Genomic DNA, 23,841 nt, shown 5'->3' with positions numbered 1-23,841 from the left:
TAATTTAACTAGGACTAAATCACAAGTTATTTTAACCCTTATATACAATTTTAAGTAAATCCCCACTACCTTAAAATTATCATGTAATAACCATGGTATAAATTGATAGTCTTATCCCTCAAAGATATTTACCTCATCCAATTCAGTCAAGGAAGAGGACAAAATCAATAGCTAAATTACATGTGACTCTTAACCTGGGTTTGAACTGGGTAGGTTCATTTATAAGCAGATTCTTTTCAATTAGCCTGTGCAGTTCAACTGACCCTCCCAGTTAAACGCATTGGAACCTGCATATACAGAGAGCCAATTTAAATTAAGCATGGATTTTTGACTGCAGGTGATCAGTGCCTCTAACCCTTGCATTGTTAAAGGGTCCGACTGTATTTTACCTACAGTAATATAATCTGCCCTCTGGTTTGCTCATTGACTGAGTAAACATGGTAGTCAAGAAACATGCTTTGAAGTAAGATGGCCATTTACCGCCTGTGTGACCTCAAGTAAGTTACTACTAAGCAATAAAGCTCAGTCTCAATTATGAAATCTAGACAATAATTATTAAACTGCCATTAATAACAGCTGCTGCTACCAAACCCCTATGACTTTGCACAACTTCATTTCAATGATCAAAAATAAGACAGCCCTACCCTTATTTTAACTTAGATGTATACAGTGTGGGGCAAAAATAGGTTTACAGTTGTGATTACGTGAAATAGTTTATTGTTATCTATAATAAAAGCATAATATGCTAATTAGACCAGACATCCTTTGGATGACCTTCTGGACAAAGCCAGGGCTGCGAGGGAAGTCTGGGTCCCAGGGGTGCCAGAGGGAAGCGGTTGCCGGCAGCCAGGGGAAGGAAGGCCTACTCTTGCATGAATTTTATGCATCGGGCCTCTAGTTATTTATAATTATGGTATTATTTTCCATAAAAACTGTAAACCTTCTTTTGCCTCACCCTGTACATAAACCATCCAGTGTCAAAAATTTTATCAAAAACTAGAGTACATCTAGATAGTATGTTATGTGACTTTACTTAATAACTGACTCATATATACCACCTGAATTTATACAGCTAACAACAAATTGATACTTTTGGTGATTTTGAAAATATTTCCTCCATGGTCTTGAATTAGATCGATTTTTAAGTATGGGGCCTTATATTCTGGTTTCTCTTCAGATCGCATAAATCTTTCGCCTTTTAAGTATGGGGCCTTCTTAGTGTCAGAAAAAGTGTGCATGAAAACAAAATAGGTACGATTCACTGAGCACTTACTATGTGCCATGCACTCTTGTGAGTATTTCCACCATATTATCTCATTTAACAACCTACAGAGGTAAGTATAGTTTAACCTGATCTTACTAAAGAGTAAACAGACTAAGAGAGGTAAGTAATTTACCTTGCTAGTAAGTGGTGGAACAGAAATTTGAAACCAGACGATATGCCTTCAGAGTCCAAGCTCTTATTAACTTACCAGTACCCTTCAAAGAAAAGCCAAATGGTTATATCTGAAAACCCTAAAAGTAACAAGCAAATTTTATAATTTTCATTCTGTTGTCAACATATTACAAACTTACAAGAAATACTAAAGGACACACAACTTTTAATTAAAAAAAATTCCTTATATTTTCACACCAATTATTTATCAGTTTGTGTCTTCAGAACTTTTATGAAAGCATCTTTAGGAACTTCTATGTTGCCAATCTTCCTCAGTTTTTTCTTTCCTTCTGCTTGTCTCTTTAAAAGCTTCATTTTCCGGGTAATGTCACCACCATACTGAAAAATATTTTAAAAATTGGAAGTCCAGATCACTCCACAGAAAAATAATCATATAATTACATCAATACAACAATACAACATCCTTACAACAACCTTACAATTATTATCCATGAGTCCATGAGGAAGACATCTGTAAAGACACCTCTCTAGTCCTCTTCCTAGCAGACCCCAATTTTACTGCCTTTAGGAATGATTAAGGCTTTATTTATTTTTGGATGGAGATGAAGATCCCCAAGGACACCCAGTACTACATTACCCATGTCAAGGAAGAACTATCAATCTCCTTACTGATTCAAGGCTTGAAATTTTGGATTATTATATATTGCTGTAGCCTAATATAGAAACTTACATAGGCATAAACGTACCAATCCCTATGCAAAGGGTTTAGAAATAGTATTTATCATTTGATTCTCATAATAACTGAGCTAAGAATACTTTTTTAAATAGATGAGGCAGCAAACTTGGCAAAACAATGGAGAGTGGATTTCAATCCCATACTCTTCCCACTATTTAGACATTTTCTTCAAAATCTTTCCTTATAAAATTAGATCAACAAACATGTTATAAAATACTTTCTCAGATAATGTTCTACATAAGGAAATTTTTATAAGATAAAAAATATTTAAGAACACAATCAAAATGAATATGCAATCATAGTAAAGCTGAAATTTACCAATTTTAAAAAACAACTTGGAGATGAAATAAAAGGGTATTTTAAAAACCAACAATGGAAACCAATATATGTATACCCCCTTAATTTTAAACTCAAAGCAGAACTATTATTACAAAGCAGAATACAGGTAGGTACGTACACATTTTGCCAAAACATTTTTCCTATAGGCTTTCACACTGTAAAAGAGAAAATGTTGTATAAGTACATAACTTCATTATACTATTTAAAAGTACTTTATTCTCAAAGTCTCCTCTTTATTAAAGATTTAAATGATCAGGTCAGACCTATGTAAAACTGCCATAAGTAAATAACTAGATAGCTCAAATACTCTTGTTTTAGTTTCATATATTTAAGATAAAATAGAAAATGAATTCAACGTAAGTACCAACATATATTTTATTAAGAATAAAAAAGGTCAAGACTGTGGGTAGCATTGATGAAGCCAAATTCAAGCATGGTATGACCTTAATTATAAGAATTATATAAGGTCATTTCTCACTCAACCTAAAAACACTACCACTTCTACTTTCAAAAAAATTAATTACAAATGGTTATTATTTCATTACTAATTTCACCTAATGTGAGTCAACAGTGACTAGGAATATAAAGAACAATATATTTGTTTACCACATTAGGATGAACTAAATTTTAATATATCCATCCAAGCAGTTACAAACTAATCATTTCTGTAATGTTGCTGAGAATTTTGGAGAGTAAGAAATTGGAAAATAGCTCCATTTTTATGTATTTCATAAAACATAAAAATCTGTATTTTCTTTATTGTCTACCTCAGCATCCTTATGCTTGATAACTATCTAATTTGCACTTTTTAGGATATTCCCAGGTTGTCAACTCCTTTCTATCTAACTTCTAGGTATTCACGAAACATAGAATAACCAACTCTAAAGAAAAATGGTGTTAGAAAACTAAATTCACTGCAAAACTTTGTTTCCAAGACTATCTAAAAATCATGGTTGTATTTCACCACCACTAATACATTAGGTTTGGGTTAAACAAGAATTGAATAGGGATTTCCACGTAAGGAGATAATTCTGATTTCCCAGAATTATTCAATCAAGGGGGGAACAAATAGGGAATCGCTGCACGATATTTTCTGTACTTTTTGTTACTAGCAGAGCAGCTTCTTCAATGCTCTGATTTATACATCATGTACAGTGAAAAAGACCAATTTCCTATACAAATTAGCCTATCTTCCATGTCTCCGGTATCACATGTGAAGTCTGTATTATAGAATGCAAAAGCTTAACATGAGATTAGCATTCCTCTCTCACCTCTCTGATTTACAACCTGTTTAGCTCCGAGGAATGCTTCTAGTAAAAATCATAACTTAGTTTTGTCTTTTGGAAGAATATCTCCAAAACCTTTTTAGTTTCAGTTCTTACTAGTTTATAATCTACTTGAAGGGATAAAACCATAAAACTACCCAGGAAACTCAATAATCATTCAGTAAAATAAGTAAAAATTAAGCAATTCCTCCAACCCATATATATTTTATTAATACATGTGAATAATATCACCCCAAAGTGTTATATAATTAAAAGTAACAATCACTTAAATTAGTGGAATTAAGACATTAATGTTTCTATAAGTACTAATAAAGCTTAGGCCAGTGATTTTCAACCTTTTTCATCTCATGGCACACATAAACTAATCACTAAAATTCTGCAGCACACCAAAAAATGAATTTTTTGCCCATCTCACACACACAAAAAAAGGTTTACTTTTGATTCACTTACACCAGATGGCTATTGTTGTGTTGGCTGTTATCCATTTTTTATTTGACAATCTTAAGGGAAAAGAGGTCAGTGCCCCTGACTAAATAGTTACGTATTACATTTTTTCTTTTGTTTAATATGTTTTTATTGATTTCAGAGAGGAAGGGAGAGGGAGAGAGAGACAGAAATATTAATGATTAGAGAGAATCATTGATCAGCTGCCTCCTACACGCCCCACATTGGGGATGAAGCCTGCAACCCAGGAATGTGCCCGGCCAGGGAATGGAACCTTGACCTCCTGATTCATAGGTCAACGCTCAACCACTGAGCCATGACAGCAAGGCTTCCATGTTTTAAAAAGTCTTGCAGCACTCCGGTTGAAAATCACTGGCTTGGGCCAATGTAAAGTTAAATTTTTCAACATTTCATTTTCTGGGTATATCATTTCTAAAACCCACCAGTAACAAAAATGAATTCAACTCACGTTTCTCTTGCAATGATTTTACTTCCAATAGCAGCTTGGATTGCTATTTCAAACAGCTGCCTAGGAAGAGAATCCTTCAGACGTTCACATATGGCTTTGCCAACAGTTTGTGCCTTGTCTCTGAATCAGAGAAAATTGTTTACTTATACTAAGTAAGAATGTTTAAGTAAAAAAAAAAAAAGAATGTTTAAGTAATGTTCTAGTTCATATGCATAATCAATCAATGTAAAGGTGATTCCTTAAAGAGGTTCAAATGGAAATCATTTATCATAAACACAAATTATCACTTACTCTGTGATTATTGCAAAAATAACATGATTACAGAAAATATAAAAAACATACATGAGAGAATAAAAACCATTCTTAATGCCCTTCCCTTCACCCATACAAAACCACTGTTAAACATATTGGAATGTTTGTGTTAAACATATGCCCTTCTAGTCATTTTTCTACAGATTTGATTTTTACAGTTCAGATTATAGTTTGTTCTACCACTTTACTTAATAGGCATTTTCATGTCACTAAATAGTAATTTACAGTTTAGTCTTAATGACTTAAAGCAGAGATTATATGAGTGCTCCATGATTTATTTTAATCAATCCACTACTTCTTGAACATCTGGGGTATTTCATTTTTCATTGTTATAAATTTCTTAGAAAGAGAAAAACTTTTTATTCTCAATTCTACACCTATCATAAAATTCAAAAAAAATTTCTTTTACTTCATCTTACATGGTAATGGAAACATTTCTTCCCAGGACACTAATCTTTTGGATTATCATAACTCTAGTCTTCTTTTATATTTTAACAATTTGAAAAGAGAAGCGTGGAAAAAGAATGGAAACAAAAACTAGTACAGGGAAATTACTTTTAAATTTACAAAATGTAGCTGTCAAATAGAGCAACCAATAACTAAATAAAAATATGTCAACAGTGGTTACTTTCACATTTCATGATTAGTTTCTATTCTACTTACTTGTGTACAATAGTTACCAGCTCCTCTACAATATTTCCATTCAGTAGAATATCCATTTTTACAAGTTCTGCAGTCTGGTAGCCTGCATCTTCGTAATCAAAACTAACAAGGAAAAATGTTCAAGTAATAGATTACATTCTTTTTCTTTTCAAAACATCTTTTTTTCTACCATACCTCCCCCCAAAGATTTAACTTTCCATCAAAATGTTACCTATACATTCCAGATTAATGAATCTAAATGATCACAGTAAGGAACAAATCTCATCTTTTTTTTTTTACAGTGCCCTGACCAGGGATGGAACCCACAACCTTGGAGTATCCAGATGATACTCCAATCAACTGAGCTACCCAGACAGGGCCAGACTTCATCACCTGTTTACTCTGTGAGATGAGGGTCAAGGCAGGGGAGCATGCTCTAAAGGGGGAAGGAAAAGAAACTAGTAAGCCAGGCTAGGAAAATGAATCACTGAAGGCAAATGTCACCTTCTTTCCAATGTTCCCTCCCAGCAACTGGCTGGCTGTAAACAGTATATATTAATGGATCCTTCTCAGATTCATAAGATTTTCTGTGTAGTTTTCTATTTCCCCTTAACTAAATGCTGTGGCACTGACAGAGAGCCATTAATAAATGAGACTTATAGATTTCAGTTTGAACCTTCACAGGGCTTTTGTGAGGATGAAATGAGTTAATACATGTAAAGCACTTAAACTGTAACTAAAAAGTGTTACAACAGAGTCTATCACATATAAGCACTTAGTGTCAAATATTAATATTAATAATATGGTCAAAGCTTACATGCTAATCAAAACACAGGTTTAACTTATAAAACAGCAGTCTAATGAAAAAACATCTCAATTATGCCTACATGTCTTTCCAAATGGACAAGAACATATATATTTCTATTGTCATAATTTTAAAAGAAGCTGGTACCTACAGCTGCAAATGTTTGGTTTCTAAACCATGACGGTTGCAGGGTGATTGATATTAATACTCTCTAAAACCAGATTATTGCCTAAAGTGTTCCTAAAATCCTTTCTTTCTTCAACAAACATCATTAAGCATTTACTGTACGAAAGATTCCATGTTAAGTGGTAGGCAAAATACGAAGAGTAATAAGATACTCTTGCTGGTCAATATTTAAAACACACACAACTGTTTAAGTACCTGAATTGCCCATTAAATTTTTACCTAGCATATCCAGAAGACAAGGATTTCAAAGAATCATAAAAATCCACCACAATTTCATTCAAAGGTAAGAGATATTTAAGCATAACTCTGTTTTGATCAATAAACACCATATTCTTCTGAACTGCTCTTCGAGCCTAAAAGGGCAGAAAAAAATGTGTTTAATGATCGCCTATTTGAATGATGATTTGAAATACAGACAGATGCCAATTACCAATGAAAATATTTCCTTAATGCTGATGACTGGACAAAATGAAGGAATATTTCTTTAATGCCTCGTAAAAACTTGCAAGCAATATTTATAATATAGAGAATCATTTTGTATTTCAATTATAATATACACCAAAGCTTTTAGTCTTTGTATTTAACAATTTTATCTTTTTTAATCATGCAGTACTTAATTTAACAATAAGTCAAATGTAGCTACAAATGAAGTTCTAATTTCTTATTTTATAAATAAAGAAACCTAGACGAGGGAAATTAAGTGACTGACCAAAGTTATAATATAGTTTGTGATAACAATTAAAATTTCAGTCCACTATTCATCATTTTAGAGTTTTTTCTAATACATGTCAGAGTATTTCAAATAGGTATTTTTTGAGGACCATGATTATATCCAGTTTTTGGTATAAATCATTTATTGCAATGTGGCGAGGACTAAAGCAAAATGGAAAATACCGTCCAATTAAAGGTCTGTCAACTATTACCATTACATTTCAAACTATAATCAATATCAAATACTCAACAAGTCTAAAAGAAATTATACTTTTATCTACTCAGGACAAATAAGCATCAAATTTCTTTTCTTTGGGCTCATTTAAAATAAAAAATGTTTTTAAATCCTCACCTGAGGATATGTTTTTTAACTGATTTTCAGAGAGAAGAAAGAGAGAGGAAGAGACAGCAAGAGAGAGAGAAAAACATCTATCAAGTGCCTCCTGGAGGCACCCCGACCAGGAATCAAACTAGCAACCTGGTATGTGCCCTGACCCAGGATCAAACCCAAAATCTTTTGGTGTATGGGATAATGCTTCAACCAACTGAGCTACTGGACCAGGCTCAAAATGAATTTTAAATTACGTATGTACCTATATCCACATGTATCTAGATAAATATTGATATCTCTATTTATGTATGAAAATTTATTATAAAATTCAATGTGCTCCACAGAGAGAAATCTTTCAAAACTGCTAAAGAGGACAAAAATTTACTTTTATATTAAACTGTATTACATTTATACCTGGCAAAGCATCATTATTTTTCCAGTAAATTCAACTGGTGTTATAATGGTGCCCAAAACAACTGGCTCCAAATATTCTGTTACTTTTGATTTATCAGGGAACTGTGCAGGATTGATTATTGTAATTTCCTTTTCTCTGTATTCCTAAAAATAAAGAAATATCACCAATAATTAAAATGAAATCTGAATAAACAATAACCATGTTTTAATTTAAAGTATGCTAGAATTTATTTTGCTATTGAATTTGTTGGAATTAATAAAAACAATGGAATCCCTAAAGAGTAGAATATTATCTTAATGTGTTTTAGATTTAAAAGTCCTCCAATTGTAATCATTTAATATTATTAAGCTGTATATTCTGGTGATTCACATTTATTAAACACAATTTTATGTACAATTTTAAAAAGTATGATGTAAGAATACATTTTGTTCTACCCCTTCCAAAGCATTATAATCAGTTTCCTCAGTTAAATTTTGTTGGAAAATACTTAAAAGTTGTCAAAGCTAGTATTTCTTTAAAATAAACAGATTGCCCCTTAGATAGAATACAGTATTATCCCTATCATTAACTTAAAATCTAAAATTTCCTACACCAGGTAAGAATGAATGCTTCATTTGTAATAAGATTAATTCATTCTTACACCAGGTAAGAATGAATGCTTCATTTGTAATAAAATTACTTATGACCAAAAATATATTCATCATCTTGCACTGGATTTAGAACAATATTTTCATTCCCAATTCACTAACAGATCAGTATTGATAATGTGGTTATTTTACCAAGTAAAAGATTCCATAAATTATTTCTCACGTAGGTTCTCCATCATTAACCATAAGATAATTTAATTTTTATTACTATTAATCAAGAAATATTTAGTTTTAATAGCTAGTCTGCTAATGGTGTACAAAGTGTCTCTTGCATTCTGCATACACGCATATGCATATACACACATTTAGTTTTCCCTTTTATCCGATTCACAACAGTACCTTTATCAATTTTGCTGATGAAAGAACAGCTTTATATGGAACAGTAGGAGTTGTCAAAATAACAGAAGCATTATATTCTTGCTCTAGTCGCTGGTTGAAAACTTCCATATGCAAAAGTCCAAGAAACCCCAATCTGGGAAGAAAAAAAACAAACTCCAAAATGTTTATGTCTCATAGGCTCTATTTTCTTTGATGAATATATTGTTACTTTGTGGGGAAGGGGTGGTATCATAAGAGTCATTCAAGCGATTCACATCATAATTACATGTTAGTATAATTTCATTAAGTAAGATTCCAGCTTTCCATTGGTATTCTATTTAAAACTAGAGGCCAAGTGCACGAAATTCGTGCATGGGGGGCGGGAGGTAAGAAGGGTCCCTCAGACCTGTACCTTCTCCAATCCGGGACACCTTGGAGGATGTCTGACTGCCAGTTTAGGCCTGCAGGGGTCGGGCCTAAACCGGCAGTCGGACATCCCTCTCGCAATCTGGGACTGCTGATTCCTAACTGCTCACCTGCCTGCCTGCCTGATCACCCCTAACCACTCTGCCTGCCTGTCTGATCAACCCTAACCACCTCTGCCTGCCAGCTTGATTGCCCCAACCGCCCTCCCCTGCCAACCACATCACCCCTAACCGCCTCTGCCTCAGCCCCTGCCACCGTGGCTTTGTCTGGAAGGACGTCTGGTCTAATAAGATGTTACCCTTTTATTAGTATAGATTGCTATAAAACTTACCTATAGAAGATGAATCCACAGCATAAAATAGGCAGATATTGTTTCATTTCACTTTACACTAATATGAGTTTATTTTCAGAAATGTTCCAAAGCAAGAAACCATTTAAACTTTACCTTTCAATAAACATGGAACGGTACAATGTAGTTGAATCTTACCTCCAGCCAGCACCTAGGGCAAGGCTACTATCCCGATGAACTGTCACACTGGAATCATTTAAGGTCAATTTATCTATAGCACTCTTCAGGTTATTATATTCAGACTGATCCACAGGGTACATTCCTGAGGACATAAGAATTTCTAATTATCACATGTGAAAAGCTGCCAAAGGAATAAATATCCAATGCTTCCAAGATCACAATTAGTCAGCTTTTAAATAACTTATATTTCACTCACCAAAATATTTGTTTGCTAAAAAAAACTATAAATGTTAAGTTATACTGACTTTAAAGTATCTTGCAAGTTTCACAGCCTTAATGAATTTATAACTGGATTCATACTTAAAGTGATGTTTTTATGATTTTACAAAAATGTCAGGAAAACTAAAAAGAACCAACCTAGGAAAATACATTGTGCTTATTTCAAGAAACAAAAGTAGAAGTCATTCCACAACCACAAATGAGACTCCATTAACAGATAAAAAACAGGAGGAGAAATGAAAAGTACACTGAATTCTGAATTCTCTATGGCAGATTATCCATTAAAATCAAAGATAAATTTTGCTTTTTTCAACTCACTAACAAAAACTACAAAGTTACTGATTTATCAGATTCTCTTTCATCTGACAACTCAAGTCCTCAACTCTCAAGTCCTTCAAAAGCCAAATGATTGACTTTGCCTGACCATGGGGATCAAAAACGTTCATCATTTGCAATGAGAGGTCCTTAAGGGAGAAAAACAAGGGCTGGATGCAACTTGATGATCTTCAATCAGGTCTTCCTATTTCAAAGATCTGTAATTCCACACAGTCATAAAAGGTAGCAAAGTTATATATATGTGAGTTGACACTATTCTCTGCCATATCTACACTAGTACAATATTAAAGAAAGGCCAGCTAAAGGGAAGGTACCCAGTAATAAACTCATTAGAAAAAGATTTCAAATATAATGACCTGATTTGCTAAGGAAATAAGTAGGAAATTCATATTACTATGCTCTTTCATATATCAGAGAACTTGTTTCTTAAGAAGTCCTAAAAAAATTTAGGAAATTATCTCCTACATAAAGTTTTACTATACATATGAAATTAGCTAATATGTAAATAGCACACACACACAAACCAAAAAGAATATGCTGGAATTAGCTGTTATTTAAAATGAGCATTTCTAGTAAATTTTATTTCAATTGACAGAATAAGTTGACCCTCATCCTTTGACTTTGTGATCTCCTCACCTGCAAATACCATTGGTTTCGCTGATTTAAACCCAGGCAAGGGCTCCACTGGTTGCTTATGTAAATATAATGTATCTCCTATTTGTGCTTCAGTGACATCTTTCATCCCAGCAATCAGATAGCCCACCTGTCCTGCATATCTAAATAAAATTATTATATGGAAATATTTACTCCTTTAATGTTTCAAGTGCATACTCAAATAAGCTCTACCTTCCCAGGAAATGATCACTTTCCAAACAAAACCTCATGAGGAAACTAAGTGCTACATATCAATTCTGAACTCTAAGGATTATCAGCAGAATACTCCATGCCTTACAGTAAACCCCATTACCAACAATAAGCTCAGGGCCTTTTTCATGACTCTGCCTACTTTTGCTTGCATATTAAACACTAGCTAAATATAATGTAAACACCGTGAAACATAACATAAGTTGCAGAAACATAAAAGACTTCTTGTAGTATTAAAACACTATTAGTGTAGTGTTTTACAAATACGCTTTAAAGAAGAAAAAGAAAAAACAAGCAGAAAAAAGTGAACTCGCAACAAATCTGACATCTATTTGATGTTCCTCTTGTAGAAAAAGAGCAAATCCAAAGATTTCAGAGTTTTAGCTTAATTTTGGGGGGTTTGTTTTGTTTTTAAAAAGCAAATCTACATAACACACCGAATTAATGATCAGTATATAATATATATGGTAGAATAGAGAGAGACTTTAGAAATACTTGAGTAAAATTAAGATAAACTATTTTATGACTCTCAAATAAAAATGTAATGAACAAAATGTGCTAGTTTTAGACAAACAACTTTAAACTATCAAGTGAGATCCATATAGTCACGTGGTTCAATATCTTAATTTTTATACAAATAAGGAAACAAAGACCATAGAAAGCTCCAACTAGGTGACCTAGAGTACTGATAGAATTAAATATTTAAAAGCGAACTCAGAATTCAGTTTTTCCAGTGCAACTACCTTGCTAACCCCACATGCAGGAATTCTAGTTAATCAAAGTTCTATCATGAATTCCACACTCAAGAGAAGAATTATGAGATTTTCTTCATTACTTTTATGTTGAAAAATTTAATTATGAAAAATAAAATGTCAAAAGCCCTGGCTGGTGTGGTTCAGTGATTAGAGCATCAGCCAGTGCACTGAAGGGTCTCAGTTTTGATTCCCAGTCAAGGATACATACCTGGGTTTGGGGTTTGCTCCCTGCCCCTGGTCAGGGTGTGCAGCAGGCAACCAATTAATGTGTCTCCCTCACATCAATGTTTGTTTCTCTCTCTCTCTCCCTCTCTCATTTCTCTCTCTCTCCCCCCCTCTCTCTCTTCTACTCTTTCTGAAAAGCAATGGGAAAAATATCCTCAGCTAAGGATTAACAACAACAAAAAGATGCCTGATATGAATATAGATATGGGTGAAGGAACTATGTCTTTCGCTGTCTCAACGAATGCATCAATATAGAATCCTTATCTGCACTGAGTCACAAAATTAGTTATGACTAGTCAAAAGGAATAAAAATATATCAGATTATTATCTTTCACACATGAGATTCCTTTCAAAAGATCATTCACTAGATAGGTGCTTTAGATAACCAGGTTTTGGTTTTTTTTCCGAGTCTTCAAATTGGGATCAATCTAAGTATATTAAGTTGAGAAAGAATGAGATAGACATATAAGTGTATTGTACTTATTTACTAATGTGTATTACTTACAGTTTATGAGTTGGCTGCTCATTAGGATTCAGAACTCCTACTTCATTAACTTCATATGTCTTTTGAGTATGTGCAGATACAATTTTATCTCCTTTTGAAACCACTCCATCAAATAATGCTACATTGGCTATCACACCCCTATACTGGTCAAAGGTTGAGTCAAATACCAAAGCTCTCAGGGGACTGTTGCGATGCACTTTAGGACTATTAAAAATAAGTAAAAAGTAAATACAGACATAGTAAATTAAAATCTTAATAATAAAGTGCCTATTTTTAACTCAAATACTATGCTTACTTTATTCTAGTACTGAAGAAAGGTTAATGACTGACAGCCAACATAAGATCTTTCTATAAAATAAGGTGTAATGTCTACTTTTATATTACCAGGTGTACGGTTAATAATGCAGACTTTGTAATCAAAGAAAACATGATAATTTCAAGAGAAACAGCAAAAGTGCTTTATTCAAAATAATGTCCACCGCTAGCTACACATTTCCCCATCTTTCAGGTAATTTGTGGATACCGTCCCAATAGAACTTTTCTTGTTTTTTGTTTTGTTTTGTTTTGTTTTTAATATATTTTATTGATTTTTTACAGAGAGGAAGGGAGAGGGATAGAGTTAGAAACATCGATGAGAGAGAAGCATCGATCAGCTGCCTCCTGCACACCCACTACTGGGGATGTGCCTGCAACCAAGGTACATGCCCTTGACTGGAATCGAAACCGGGACTCTTCAGTCCTGAGGCCGACTCTCTATCCAGTGAGCCAAATCAACGAGGGCAGAACTTTTCTTGTTTTGAGGCAAACCATGCAGAGACCCAGTTTTCCACTTCTTCGTATGTTGTGAAGTGCTGCTCAAAGTGCGTGTGCCATCGATCCGAACAAGTGGGAATCTGAAGGAGCAAGGTCTAGTTAATACAACAGGTAGGTTAACACTTCCCAGCCAAGATCTTTTAACGTGTCTTTAACTGGTTTTGAAGTGTGTGATGGTGCATAATCATGAAGCAGAATTACTTTGCTGTGTCTTCTGGAACATTCTGGTCATTTCACGATCAAAGAGCGGTTCAAGTTGATTATTTGTTGTCGATATCGATCAGTATTAACAGTTTCACCTGGTTTTAGAAGCTCATAATACACCACACCTTCCTGACCCCACCAAACACAGAGCATTGTCTTCTTTCCGAAGCAATTTGGCCTTGTATCGATGTTGATGGTGGACCATCAACCCATGATTCTGTGCGTTTGGGGTTCTCATCACCAGTCACAATTTAATGCAAAACAGACGTTCTTTAGTGCCGTTGAAGCAACATTTTACTGATGACTTTTTGGTTTTCCATTTGTCTTTCGTTCAGTTGATATGATACCCATTTTCCTCCCTTTAAAATCTTTCCCATTGCTTGTAAATGATCGGAAATTGTTTGCTGAGAAACGTTTAATCTTTCTGTAAGTTGCTTCTGAGTTTGACATGCATCTTCATCCAATAAGGCTTGTAATTGTTGGTCTTCAACCTTTTTCAGTTGACCTGGATGTTCTTTGTCTTTCACATCAAAATCATCACTTTTAAAGCATTTAAACCAGTATCTTGAGATGGAGCATGTTCACCATAAGCTTCCTGAAATATTCAGCAGCACTTTTCTTCAAAATAAAGTAATGTATTATAATTTCCTGCAAATGCTCTTTTTTGGGGGCACGAAATTCAACATTTTTAAGTGTAAAAATATCTATGATGTTAACACCTTCAGCATATTTGACATATGAAGTTTTGAAGCTTGTTGTCAATACAACAAAATAGCATACATATCAAATCCCATATATATATAAACATATGTGTAACTCCATCTATTGAAAAAGATCCACATTATTAACCGGTACACCTAGTAGTTTTAATTTAACCTCAAGTTTTATATAAATGACTGATTTAAAATACTTATAAAACTGATGACATATATTTGTTCAGTATTAAAGCAAAGAACAATAATTGTTAATATATTCAAGTCTCCTTCTTAACAATGATTGCTAAGAACAGATCCCTGTCATCCTTTTTTCTATACTGTATTTGCCTTCTATATGTTACTAAAAATAAATTTAAATATTTATTTTCTTTCACCACAGGAGTATATTTACCACATATACTAAGCTAAAATAACAGATCAAATAGATGGTTTTTGTGGTATTAAAAATAAACAGTACAGAAATAGCAAAAGACTTACGGGGGTATTCTTTCGATGACTGCCTGAAGAACACTTTCAACATTTGTTCCCAGTTTAGCAGAAATCTAAAAATATATGTGTAAAAACACAAACATTTAAAATTTAAACTCTACTTTTTTTCTATCCTGATGACAGAACTTTATGATCACAATAAAGAAAGAATTCTAACACTTATCAATTTGTTTGAAGATCATCGTAGAAGGAAGCACAAATATATAGTACTAGGGGCCCGGTGCACAAAAATTTGTGCATTGGGGGGTCACTCAGCCCAGCCTGTGCCCTCTTGCAGTTTGGGACACCTCGGGGGATGACCACCTGCTGGCTTAGGCCTGCTCCCCAGGGGATTGGGCCTAAGCTGGCAATCAGACATCCCTCTGGCAGCCCTCAGGGGATGTCCACTTGCCAGTGGGGAGCAGGCTTAAGCTGCAGTCGGATATCCTTAGCTCTACTGAGGAGGCAGGAGAGGCTCCCACCACCATCGCTGTACGGGCAGCCGTTAGCTATGCTTGTGGCTGAGCTGAGCTCCCCCATGTGGGAGCACACTGACCACCAGAGGGCAGCTCCTGCATTGAGCATCTGCCCCGATGGTCAGTGTGTATGTCATAGTGACCAGTCATTCCCAGTCTTTCTGCTGTTAGGGTCAGTTTGAATATTACCCTTTTACTATATAGGATAGAAGCCTGGTGCATGGGTGGGGGCTGGCTGGTTTGCCCTGAAGGGTGTCCCGGATCAGGGTGGGGGTCCCGCTGGGGTGCCTGGCCAGCCTGGATGAGGGGCTGATGGCTGTTTGCAGCTGGTCACACCCCCTTTAGGGTGGGGGTCCCCAATGGGGTGCCAGGCCAGTCTGGGTGAGGGGCTGACGGCCGTTTTCAGGCTGGGACTGAAGCTCCCAACTGCTCTTTTCTTTTTATTCTGGGATTTATTTACCTTCTATAATTAAACTTTGTTGCCGTCACTGGAGCTAAGAGCTGGGCTCCTGCTCGCTCCAGCTCTGTGGCCAACGGACTGCTGAAAGCAGGTATCTGGGGTTTGTTTAGCTTCTATAATTGAAACTTTGTTGCTTTCAGAGCTCAGAGCCGGGCTGCGGCAGGCGGGGAACCTTGGCTTCCTCCATCACTGGAGCAAGCAAGCCTCCTGCTCGCTTCAGCTGCGTGGCTGCCGGCCGTCATCTTGGTTGGGTTAATTTGCATATCTCACTGATTAGCCAATGGGAGGCGTAGAGAAGGTACGGTCAATTACAGTGGGGCCTTGACTTACGAGTTTAATTCGTTCTGTGATGGAGCTCGTAACTCAAATTACTCGTATGTCAAATCAAAAGTGAACGAGTGAGACACGTGATGCTGGGCTGATGTTGTGGCGTTCATTGTGACATTTGCTGCACCAACTAGCGGTGGGGTATCTGAAGCTGGCTCGTAACCTGAATTTTAGCTCGCAACTCAAAGCAAAAAATCGGCCGAGAGACGGCTCGTATCTCAAAAAACTCGTTAGTCGGGACACTCGTAAGTCAAGGCCCCACTGTACCATGTTTGTCTATTATTAGATAGGATACTGACAAATGTCCTCTCAGTACACTTAGGTGTTTTTATGACTCTTGGATTAAATTACAAGAGTATTCTGATTATGATGTTGAAAGAGCAGTGGACTTTGACCCATACATACTTCTTTGAGCTTCAAGTTCTTCATCTGATGAATAATCATTCATATTTTGCCTAAGTTTCAAGGTTATTGGTGGCTAGAATAAACACTATATGTGGATGGCATGCAGGTAACTTATAAAGCATATTATTACTATTGTTCTCACACTGAAAAAGCAAAAGACTCAAAATACATGTGCATGAATGACCTTTACCATTATCAGTAATTGGACTGTCTCTGAAATCTTGATTTCAAAATCCATTTCCTGAATACCACCTCCTATCTTCCAAATTTCCTGTACATCAGTTTTGCAACTCAGCAATGAAGACATCTTGGGCTAAATCTGTTTGGGAGCATATACTATGCATCATAGGATGTTTTAACAGCATCCATGAAATCTCATCTATCAACATGATGTCAGCAGCAACCCCACTTCCGCCAACAAAAAACGCCTTCAGACATTGCCAAATGCTTCCTGGGGGGCAAAACTAAACCCTAAAGAGAACCAGTTCTCTAGGTTCTAGTAGGTTTAAATAATCCTTCAAAATCACAACCTCTAATTTATTGAATGGACTACTTTTAAAAATTATCCATTAATCCTCCACTCCCTCATTTCCTAGCTGAGACTCCAAGCTCTATTACTTACAATCACTGTTCAACCACCTTCTATTCTCTATTATAAGCAGATGGTAAAACCCCCACTGTGAATGCATCCAACTATATGCTTTTTCTATGCTTATAAACAAAGTAGCTTAACATAACTGGAGAAAAATGAAGTAAATGGTCTAACTAGTTTCTTGTGAATGTATGACCACAAATGTCACTATGTAGTTAACACTTCCTGGAAGTCCCAGAATGCATACGCTCATAAATTCACATTACCACTCAGTAAAAGTGGAAGCTAAATGTTATAGTGTTGCACTGACATACTTACTACAAAGTACGTAACACTGCAGTTTGGCTGTGGCTATTTAACACCCAAAACAGCATTGAAAAGTACATTTAAAAATTCAAATTTAGCCCTAGCCAGTTTGGCTCAGTGGACAGAGTGTTGGCCTGCGGACTGAAGGGTCCTGGGTTTGATTCCAGTCAAGGGCTCGATCCCCAGTAGGGGGCATGCAGGAGGCAGCTGATCAATGATCTCTCTCATCATCTATGTTTCTATCTCTCTCTCCCTCTCCCTTCCTCTCTGAAATCAATAAAAGTACATAAAAAAAATAAAAATAAAAATTCAAATTTAAAATATAGTATTAACTTTGACATAAATAATATCTATCCTACAATTATTATCATAGCTAGCTCTTTTATATAGAGAAAGAAGTTATTTCTCAATTCCAAGAAAACATACAAATGCCTTAAAATTAGTTTGAACGTGCTCTTCAAAGAAAATATTTCCATAGAGGCAAAATGGGCATATATTAGGTAACTAGATCTGTAATCTTAAGAAAGTGATTAAAATCTTTGAGCCAGTTCTTTCTTTTGTATCACAAGAATTCCTATCTGTCCTAACCATGTAATAAGAATTTTTGGTAAGGATCAAATGAAATATTAGTAAAAAGAACTTGGTAAAACTATAAAAACATGATATAATGATGGGCTATCAAAAACTCTAAAATTTCACCTAGACCAATTATCTCAGATTTTCAAAATTATAACCAACTCTTGAAATAAAGGTATTTTACCTTAATGCATTCATCACTTGGAATATCAAACACCTTTTCAATTTGTTTTACAACCCTTTCAGGATCAGCATTCTTCAAATCTATCTTAAAAAAAAAAAAATTCATTATGTCTTAATTTAATACAAATAAAGTGTATTCTATACTAAATAGCACTATGAGATAGTTAAAAGCAAACTGACCCCACTATGATTTTTCTTTCAAAAGTATTAAAATAATCTAGGCACAGACAATACAAATTTAATAAGCATGGTTTACAAAGTAAAGAAATAAATAACATTTTTGTGTCACTGTAATTACCTTGTTTATAACTGGAATTACCGATAGTTGTGCTTCAAAGGCAAGAAAGAAGTTTGCTACAGTCTGGGCTTGAATACCCTGGAAAAATCAAGACACAGGATTTTTAGCATCTATCACAAACTTATAATTCAAGACCATTCCACATCTTCACCAAAAGCAGAGGTATAAGACAAAATATGGTACCTATACTTCCATGCATCTGGATATTCTCTGTGAAATTCCTTTCAGGTCAGGAAGCATTTATTAAAGGGGACTATGTTAGGCTTGGAGACACAAAGGTGAAACACAGACCCTCAAGTCATCAAAGCCTACTATAGGTACTAGAGGCCTCATGCACCAGTGGGGTCCGGGCCAAAACCTGCTCTCTGACATCCCCCGAGGGGTCCTGGATTGCGAGAGCACGCAGGCCAGGCCAAAGGACCCCACCAGTGCGTGATGGGGGCCAGGGAGGGATGCGGGAGGTTGGCCAGCTGGGTAGAGACCGCAGGAGGGCTCCAGGGCGTGTCCGGCTCATCTCGTCTCGTCTCGCTCAGTCCTGATCGGCCGGACCCCAGCAGCAAGCTAACCTCCCGGTCAGAGCATCTGCCCCCTGGTGGTCCGTGCACATCACAGTGACTGGTTGACAGGTTGACTGTCTGCCTCCTAGTGGTCAGTGCACGTGATAGCAGCTGGTCGACCAGTCGACTGTTTGCCCCCTTGTGGCCAGTGCCCGTCAGAGCGATCGGCTGAGCAGCCTTAGCATATCATTAGCATATCACGCTTTGATTGGTTGACTGGATGACCAGACGCTTAGCATATTAGGCTTTTATTCTATGGGGCAGCTGCGTGATACAGTTTATAAAGTCCAGTAGTTTGTATATAAGGTAGAGATTGACTTTCCTCTGGATTTTGAATGAAAAGTTTATGATAAACAGTATAGCAAAAGCTTATTTTACATAGCATATCATAATTCCTATATGGTCATTTAGTTACTATGTTCATATGGTATGTTTGTAACACAAAAGAAGTTGGTAATGTTATTAGTATGTTTCTTTAAACTTAACACTTCTCATATTATTACCTTAAAATCACCCAAAATGACCTCAAAAGTAAAGATTTATTTTCAACATCTGCTAAAAACTGATATGGAACACTCAGATTAAGAGCTGTTAAAAATTGAGGGGTTTTTTTTGGTAGGATGTAACTGACTTATTTCAACAAAAACTACAATTAGACAATTTCTCTGATCGGCTTAAAAATGTTAAAAGATGAACAAATGAATTTCAAAAAAATACTTTAATGTAATAAACTTCAAATTAACAGGACCAAAACATATGATTTTGGTTAAGTAAAACAATAAATCTTATTTTTTTCAAACACAAAAATTGTATTTCCAAAACCCATTTTAAGGAAAACATCTTGAAACAACCAAACAGTATGTCACATGATATAAAATTAAAGGTACCTACCTCATTTGCATCAACCACTAGTAAAACACCCTGGCAAGCAGACAGTGACCTGGATACTTCATAACTAAAATCAACATGGCCCTGAGAAACAAAACATATTGATACCTCTAAATGTTAGCTACAGTTTTTTAGGGGGAGGGGCATTATGGCAAATCTAATGACTCCACAGTAAACAAAAGGTTACTTCGGTTTAGCCCACGCTTGTGAAACAATTTATACTAACCTACGAACAATGAGAAAACAAAAAACAAAGCTAGGTGTTTAATGTTCAATTTAAAAACTAAACAAGGATTTGTTTGCATTATCAATACAAGACTCACTAACAATGGAGACAAAATTAAACTTACTGGTGTGTCGATGAGATTTAAAAGATACTGTTTTCCTTCACAATTATAGAAAAGAGATGCTGTCTGTGCTTTAACAGTGATTCCTCTTTCTCGTTCCACTTGCAATTTATCAAGAACTTGCTTATTATTCTTTGTTTTATCAATTGTCCCTATAAATAGAAATTCATAATTTTATATGGACTCTTAAAAAGAAACAATACAGTATATAAAATTAAAACAAAATTTAAAAAGCATGGTAAAAGCAACAATCAATTATTCATTGCCATCAATTAACTATATAATATGAAATGAAAATACCTGTTAATTCCAGGAGCCTGTCAGCTAAAGTACTTTTGCCATGATCCACATGTGCAATGATACTGAAATTTCTAATATTTTCAACAGGGAATCTAGACATGTCAACTTTTTCCTGGAAAGGAGGGAGAAATATTAGATTTATGAGTGTAAATTTCATACAATATGAAACAAGTATAGTGATTCAAAGAATATTCTTTTAATATTCTTCTTTGAAAAATTTCACTCATTGCATCTATATTATTTGTATTTTTTATTCCCCTAACAATAAAGTCACATATAAACTCATATTATAAGCAATGAATTATGACTTATTAAACATGTTTTACTATCAAAGGTGACTATGCAACTAAATAAAAGTTCTTAATAGTTATTCCACCACTTAGAGCAGTGGTTCTCAACCTTTGGCTGCACATTAGAATCACCTGGGAATCTTTTTAAAATCCTTATTTCTGGGCCTCATCCTCCGGAAATTCTGTGTCTTTGTTATGGGGCGGGGCCACAACATTAGGAACAAAGAAACAGAATTTCCGGAGGATGAGGCCCAGAAATCAGGATTTTGAAAAGATTCCCAGGTGATTCTAATGTGCAGCCCAGGTTGAGAACCACTGACTTAGAGGGTCAAGGAGAAACTGAATTTATTTTCATAGGTGGAGAACACAAGACATCTAGAACTTATGAACTGCTAAGAACACAGAGTCTAACAAACTTCTTTGAGGCCAAAAAAAAAAAAGTTATAGAAAAGCTGGGGGGGGGGGGGGATAAAAACCAAATCCTTTGCCTGCATCACACATTTAATTACCAATTAGGTCTATTTAAAAATCTGTGCTCCTAATAGAATCTTCAAAAGTTTAATTTAGATACAATTTTGTTACTCAGCAACTTCCCTGAAGAGGGAGAAAGGTCACATCAGCAAAAAGAACTCCTATTTATTATCTTAAAATTCAAAACTATTTTAAAATACAACTCCCGACTTTCAGTTCGCACATCTTCTTAAATTTTTACCAGGACTCATTACAAACTGCTGAACAAATTGGTATCCAAGTAAAATATGTCAGTTTATTTTATAATCAGCTCCCCCAAAAGTGCCATGAAATTACAATGAAATACAACGTTCTTATGAGCTTTAAGTTTCCTTGTTATGAATGCTCCAAGAAAAGAGAATAACGGTGCAACTATGCCTGCAATAAATTCTGCAAAAAAAAAAAAAAAAAAAACTACACCGGATCTGTTTGCCCTGTATGATCCCTTCCCCGCCGTTCAAGAGACACACCAGTAAGTTTAATATTAATTTTGTCTCCATTGTTGGCGAGTCTTGTACTGATAAGGCAAACAAATCCTCGTTTAGTTTTTAAACTGAACATTAAATACCTTTTTTCCCCTCATTGTTCTTAGGTTGGTGTAAATTGTTCCACAAGCGTGGGCTAAACAGAAGTAACCTTGTGACTGTTTAGATTTGCCAGGATGCCCCGCCCTCGCCATATTTAAGGACTTTCAACTGCGGCACAAATTCCTTTTAAATTCCAGTCATGCCCTGACCGGTGTGGCTCAGTGGATAGCGCGTTGGCCTGCGGACTCAAGGGTCCCAGGTTCGATTCCGGTCAAGGGCGTGTACCTGGGTTGCCGGCACATCCCCAGTAGGAGATGTGCAGGAGGCAGCTGATCGATGTTTCTCTCTCATCCATGTTTCTAACTCTCTGTCCCTCTCCCTTCCTCTCTGTAAAAAATCAATAAAATATATTTTCAAAACAATAAATAAAATAAATTCCACAGTCATTTTAGAAATGGGGAAAACTGGCTAATGTTAAGTCTTATTTTTTTTTCCCCAGTTACTCATAACTTGCAATCACTTCACTTTCCCGTCTGAACGCTCTCTCTCCACGGTTACCGGACAGCGTCGTTTTTCAGATTCTTCTCCCCCCGCCCCCCCCCCCCCCCCATCTCCAACCACAAGGACAGAGCCCGAGGGACACAGCTTCGCTCCGGCTGCGGTAAAACACAAGGACACCGCCGAAGCCAGGGCATGCCTCGCACTGCTTACATTCTAGGCATCGGACTACAAATTCTCTGCCTTCCCTCGCGCGGTCCTCACAAACGGGCATTCCACGTTTTTTATTCGTGTCTCAGGTCGTCGATGCAGCAGCAGCCACAGGAGGGTCTAGGGGCTCGCCCAGGTCGCAGGGCTAATGCACGTCAAGGAAACTGAGAGCCCCCTGGCTGACAGTGGTTCTCAACCTTCTGGCCCTTTAAACACAGCTCCTCAGGTTGTGACCCAATCATCAAATTATTTTCGTTGCTACTTCATGACTGTAATGTTGCTACTGTGATGAATCGTAATGTGAATATCTGATGTGCAGGATGGTCTTAGGCGACCCCTGTGAAAGGGTCGTTCGACCGCCAAAGGGGTCGCGACCCACAGGTTGAGAACCGCTGCCTGAGCTTCCTCGGCAGGATTTTAGGAGGAAAGTAAGAGATGCCAAGCGTCTAGCTCACCGCCTCCCATACACTGAGCTACCGGCATCATCAAGGAGGCAACACGGGAAGTGACTGGTCCAAGGTCACCGGCGAGAGGCCGGGAGCTGAGCAACCACAGCAGCGCTCGCGCCAGCTCCGCCTCCTTCGCGGGGTCGCCACCCGCGTGGACAGGCCGTCAGTCCTAGGAAGCCCTTCCCGCCTCCAAACCCTCGGGAAGCTCCCTCCCGGTTTCCCACACGGAGCTGGCCAGAACCGAGGCGGCGGTCACCTTGCGCGCGGCAGAGCTGCAGAGCCTGTCCAGAGCCCAGGAGTCGCCAGCGGCCCCGCCGGTCCGCGCGCCCGGAGGCCAAGGCAGCGCCCGACCCGGAGCCCAGGTGAACCACGCCGCGAGCGCGCGTCCGCGCCACCAGCCCCGACCCGCCAGGATCCGCATCCCCCCGGGCGACGCAGGCATCAGGGGAAGGTCCCGAGGCGCGTTAGGAACATCGCCAGCCGCTCGGTTTCCTCCAAGACGCCGCGTTAGGGGCGGCGAACAGGATCCAAACAGACTTTCGGAA

General features: G+C 36.7%; 1 protein-coding gene across 6 annotated transcripts; it reads right to left on the bottom strand.

The window, feature by feature from the left end:
• Nucleotides 1-1,597: 1,597 nt before the first annotated feature.
• On the bottom strand, nt 1,598-23,768 carry GUF1 (GUF1 homolog, GTPase). Of its 6 annotated transcripts, none has more exons than XM_036332634.1 (17): nt 23,553-23,768; nt 20,813-20,924; nt 20,516-20,664; nt 20,169-20,249; nt 18,721-18,798; nt 18,424-18,507; nt 15,107-15,171; nt 12,897-13,100; nt 11,184-11,323; nt 9,951-10,074; nt 9,059-9,191; nt 8,072-8,215; nt 6,835-6,968; nt 5,646-5,747; nt 4,671-4,790; nt 2,590-2,626; nt 1,600-1,774 (listed from the first exon to the last, which is right to left on the bottom strand). In XM_036332634.1, the coding sequence occupies exons 1-17, from the start codon at nt 23,736-23,738 to the stop codon at nt 1,637-1,639; spliced, it is 2,031 nt and encodes a 676-aa protein (XP_036188527.1). In that variant the 5' UTR covers nt 23,739-23,768; the 3' UTR covers nt 1,600-1,636. The 6 variants fall into 6 exon arrangements, 4 of the variants coding, with proteins under 4 accessions (XP_036188543.1, XP_036188527.1, XP_036188547.1 ...); XM_036332654.1 differs by lacking the exon at nt 23,553-23,768 and adding an exon at nt 22,851-23,378; XR_004971578.1 differs by having other exon boundaries at nt 1,673-1,774; nt 4,671-4,818.
• Nucleotides 23,769-23,841: the final 73 nt, after the last annotated feature.

This window comes from Myotis myotis, unplaced genomic scaffold, assembly GCF_014108235.1.
Source record: "Myotis myotis isolate mMyoMyo1 unplaced genomic scaffold, mMyoMyo1.p scaffold_m19_p_1, whole genome shotgun sequence".
NCBI classification, from domain to species: Eukaryota; Metazoa; Chordata; class Mammalia; order Chiroptera; family Vespertilionidae; genus Myotis; species Myotis myotis.
The sequence above is the reverse complement of the archived record's forward strand: the minus strand, read 5'-3'. Positions and strand labels throughout refer to the sequence as shown.

Excerpts from the sequence above, each read along its gene's own strand:
- GUF1 (XM_036332634.1), bottom strand. The coding sequence starts at position 23,738 with ATGCCTGCGTCGCCCGGGGGGATGCGGATCCTGGCGGGTCGGGGCTGG. Across the intron at positions 20,925-23,552 it reads GCAGCTCTGCCGCGCGCAAG|GAAAAAGTTGACATGTCTAG; the intron begins GTGACCGCCGCC and ends CCTCCTTTCCAG. Across the intron at positions 10,075-11,183 it reads GAAACCAATGGTATTTGCAG|GAATGTACCCTGTGGATCAG; the intron begins GTGAGGAGATCA and ends TTATGTCCTCAG.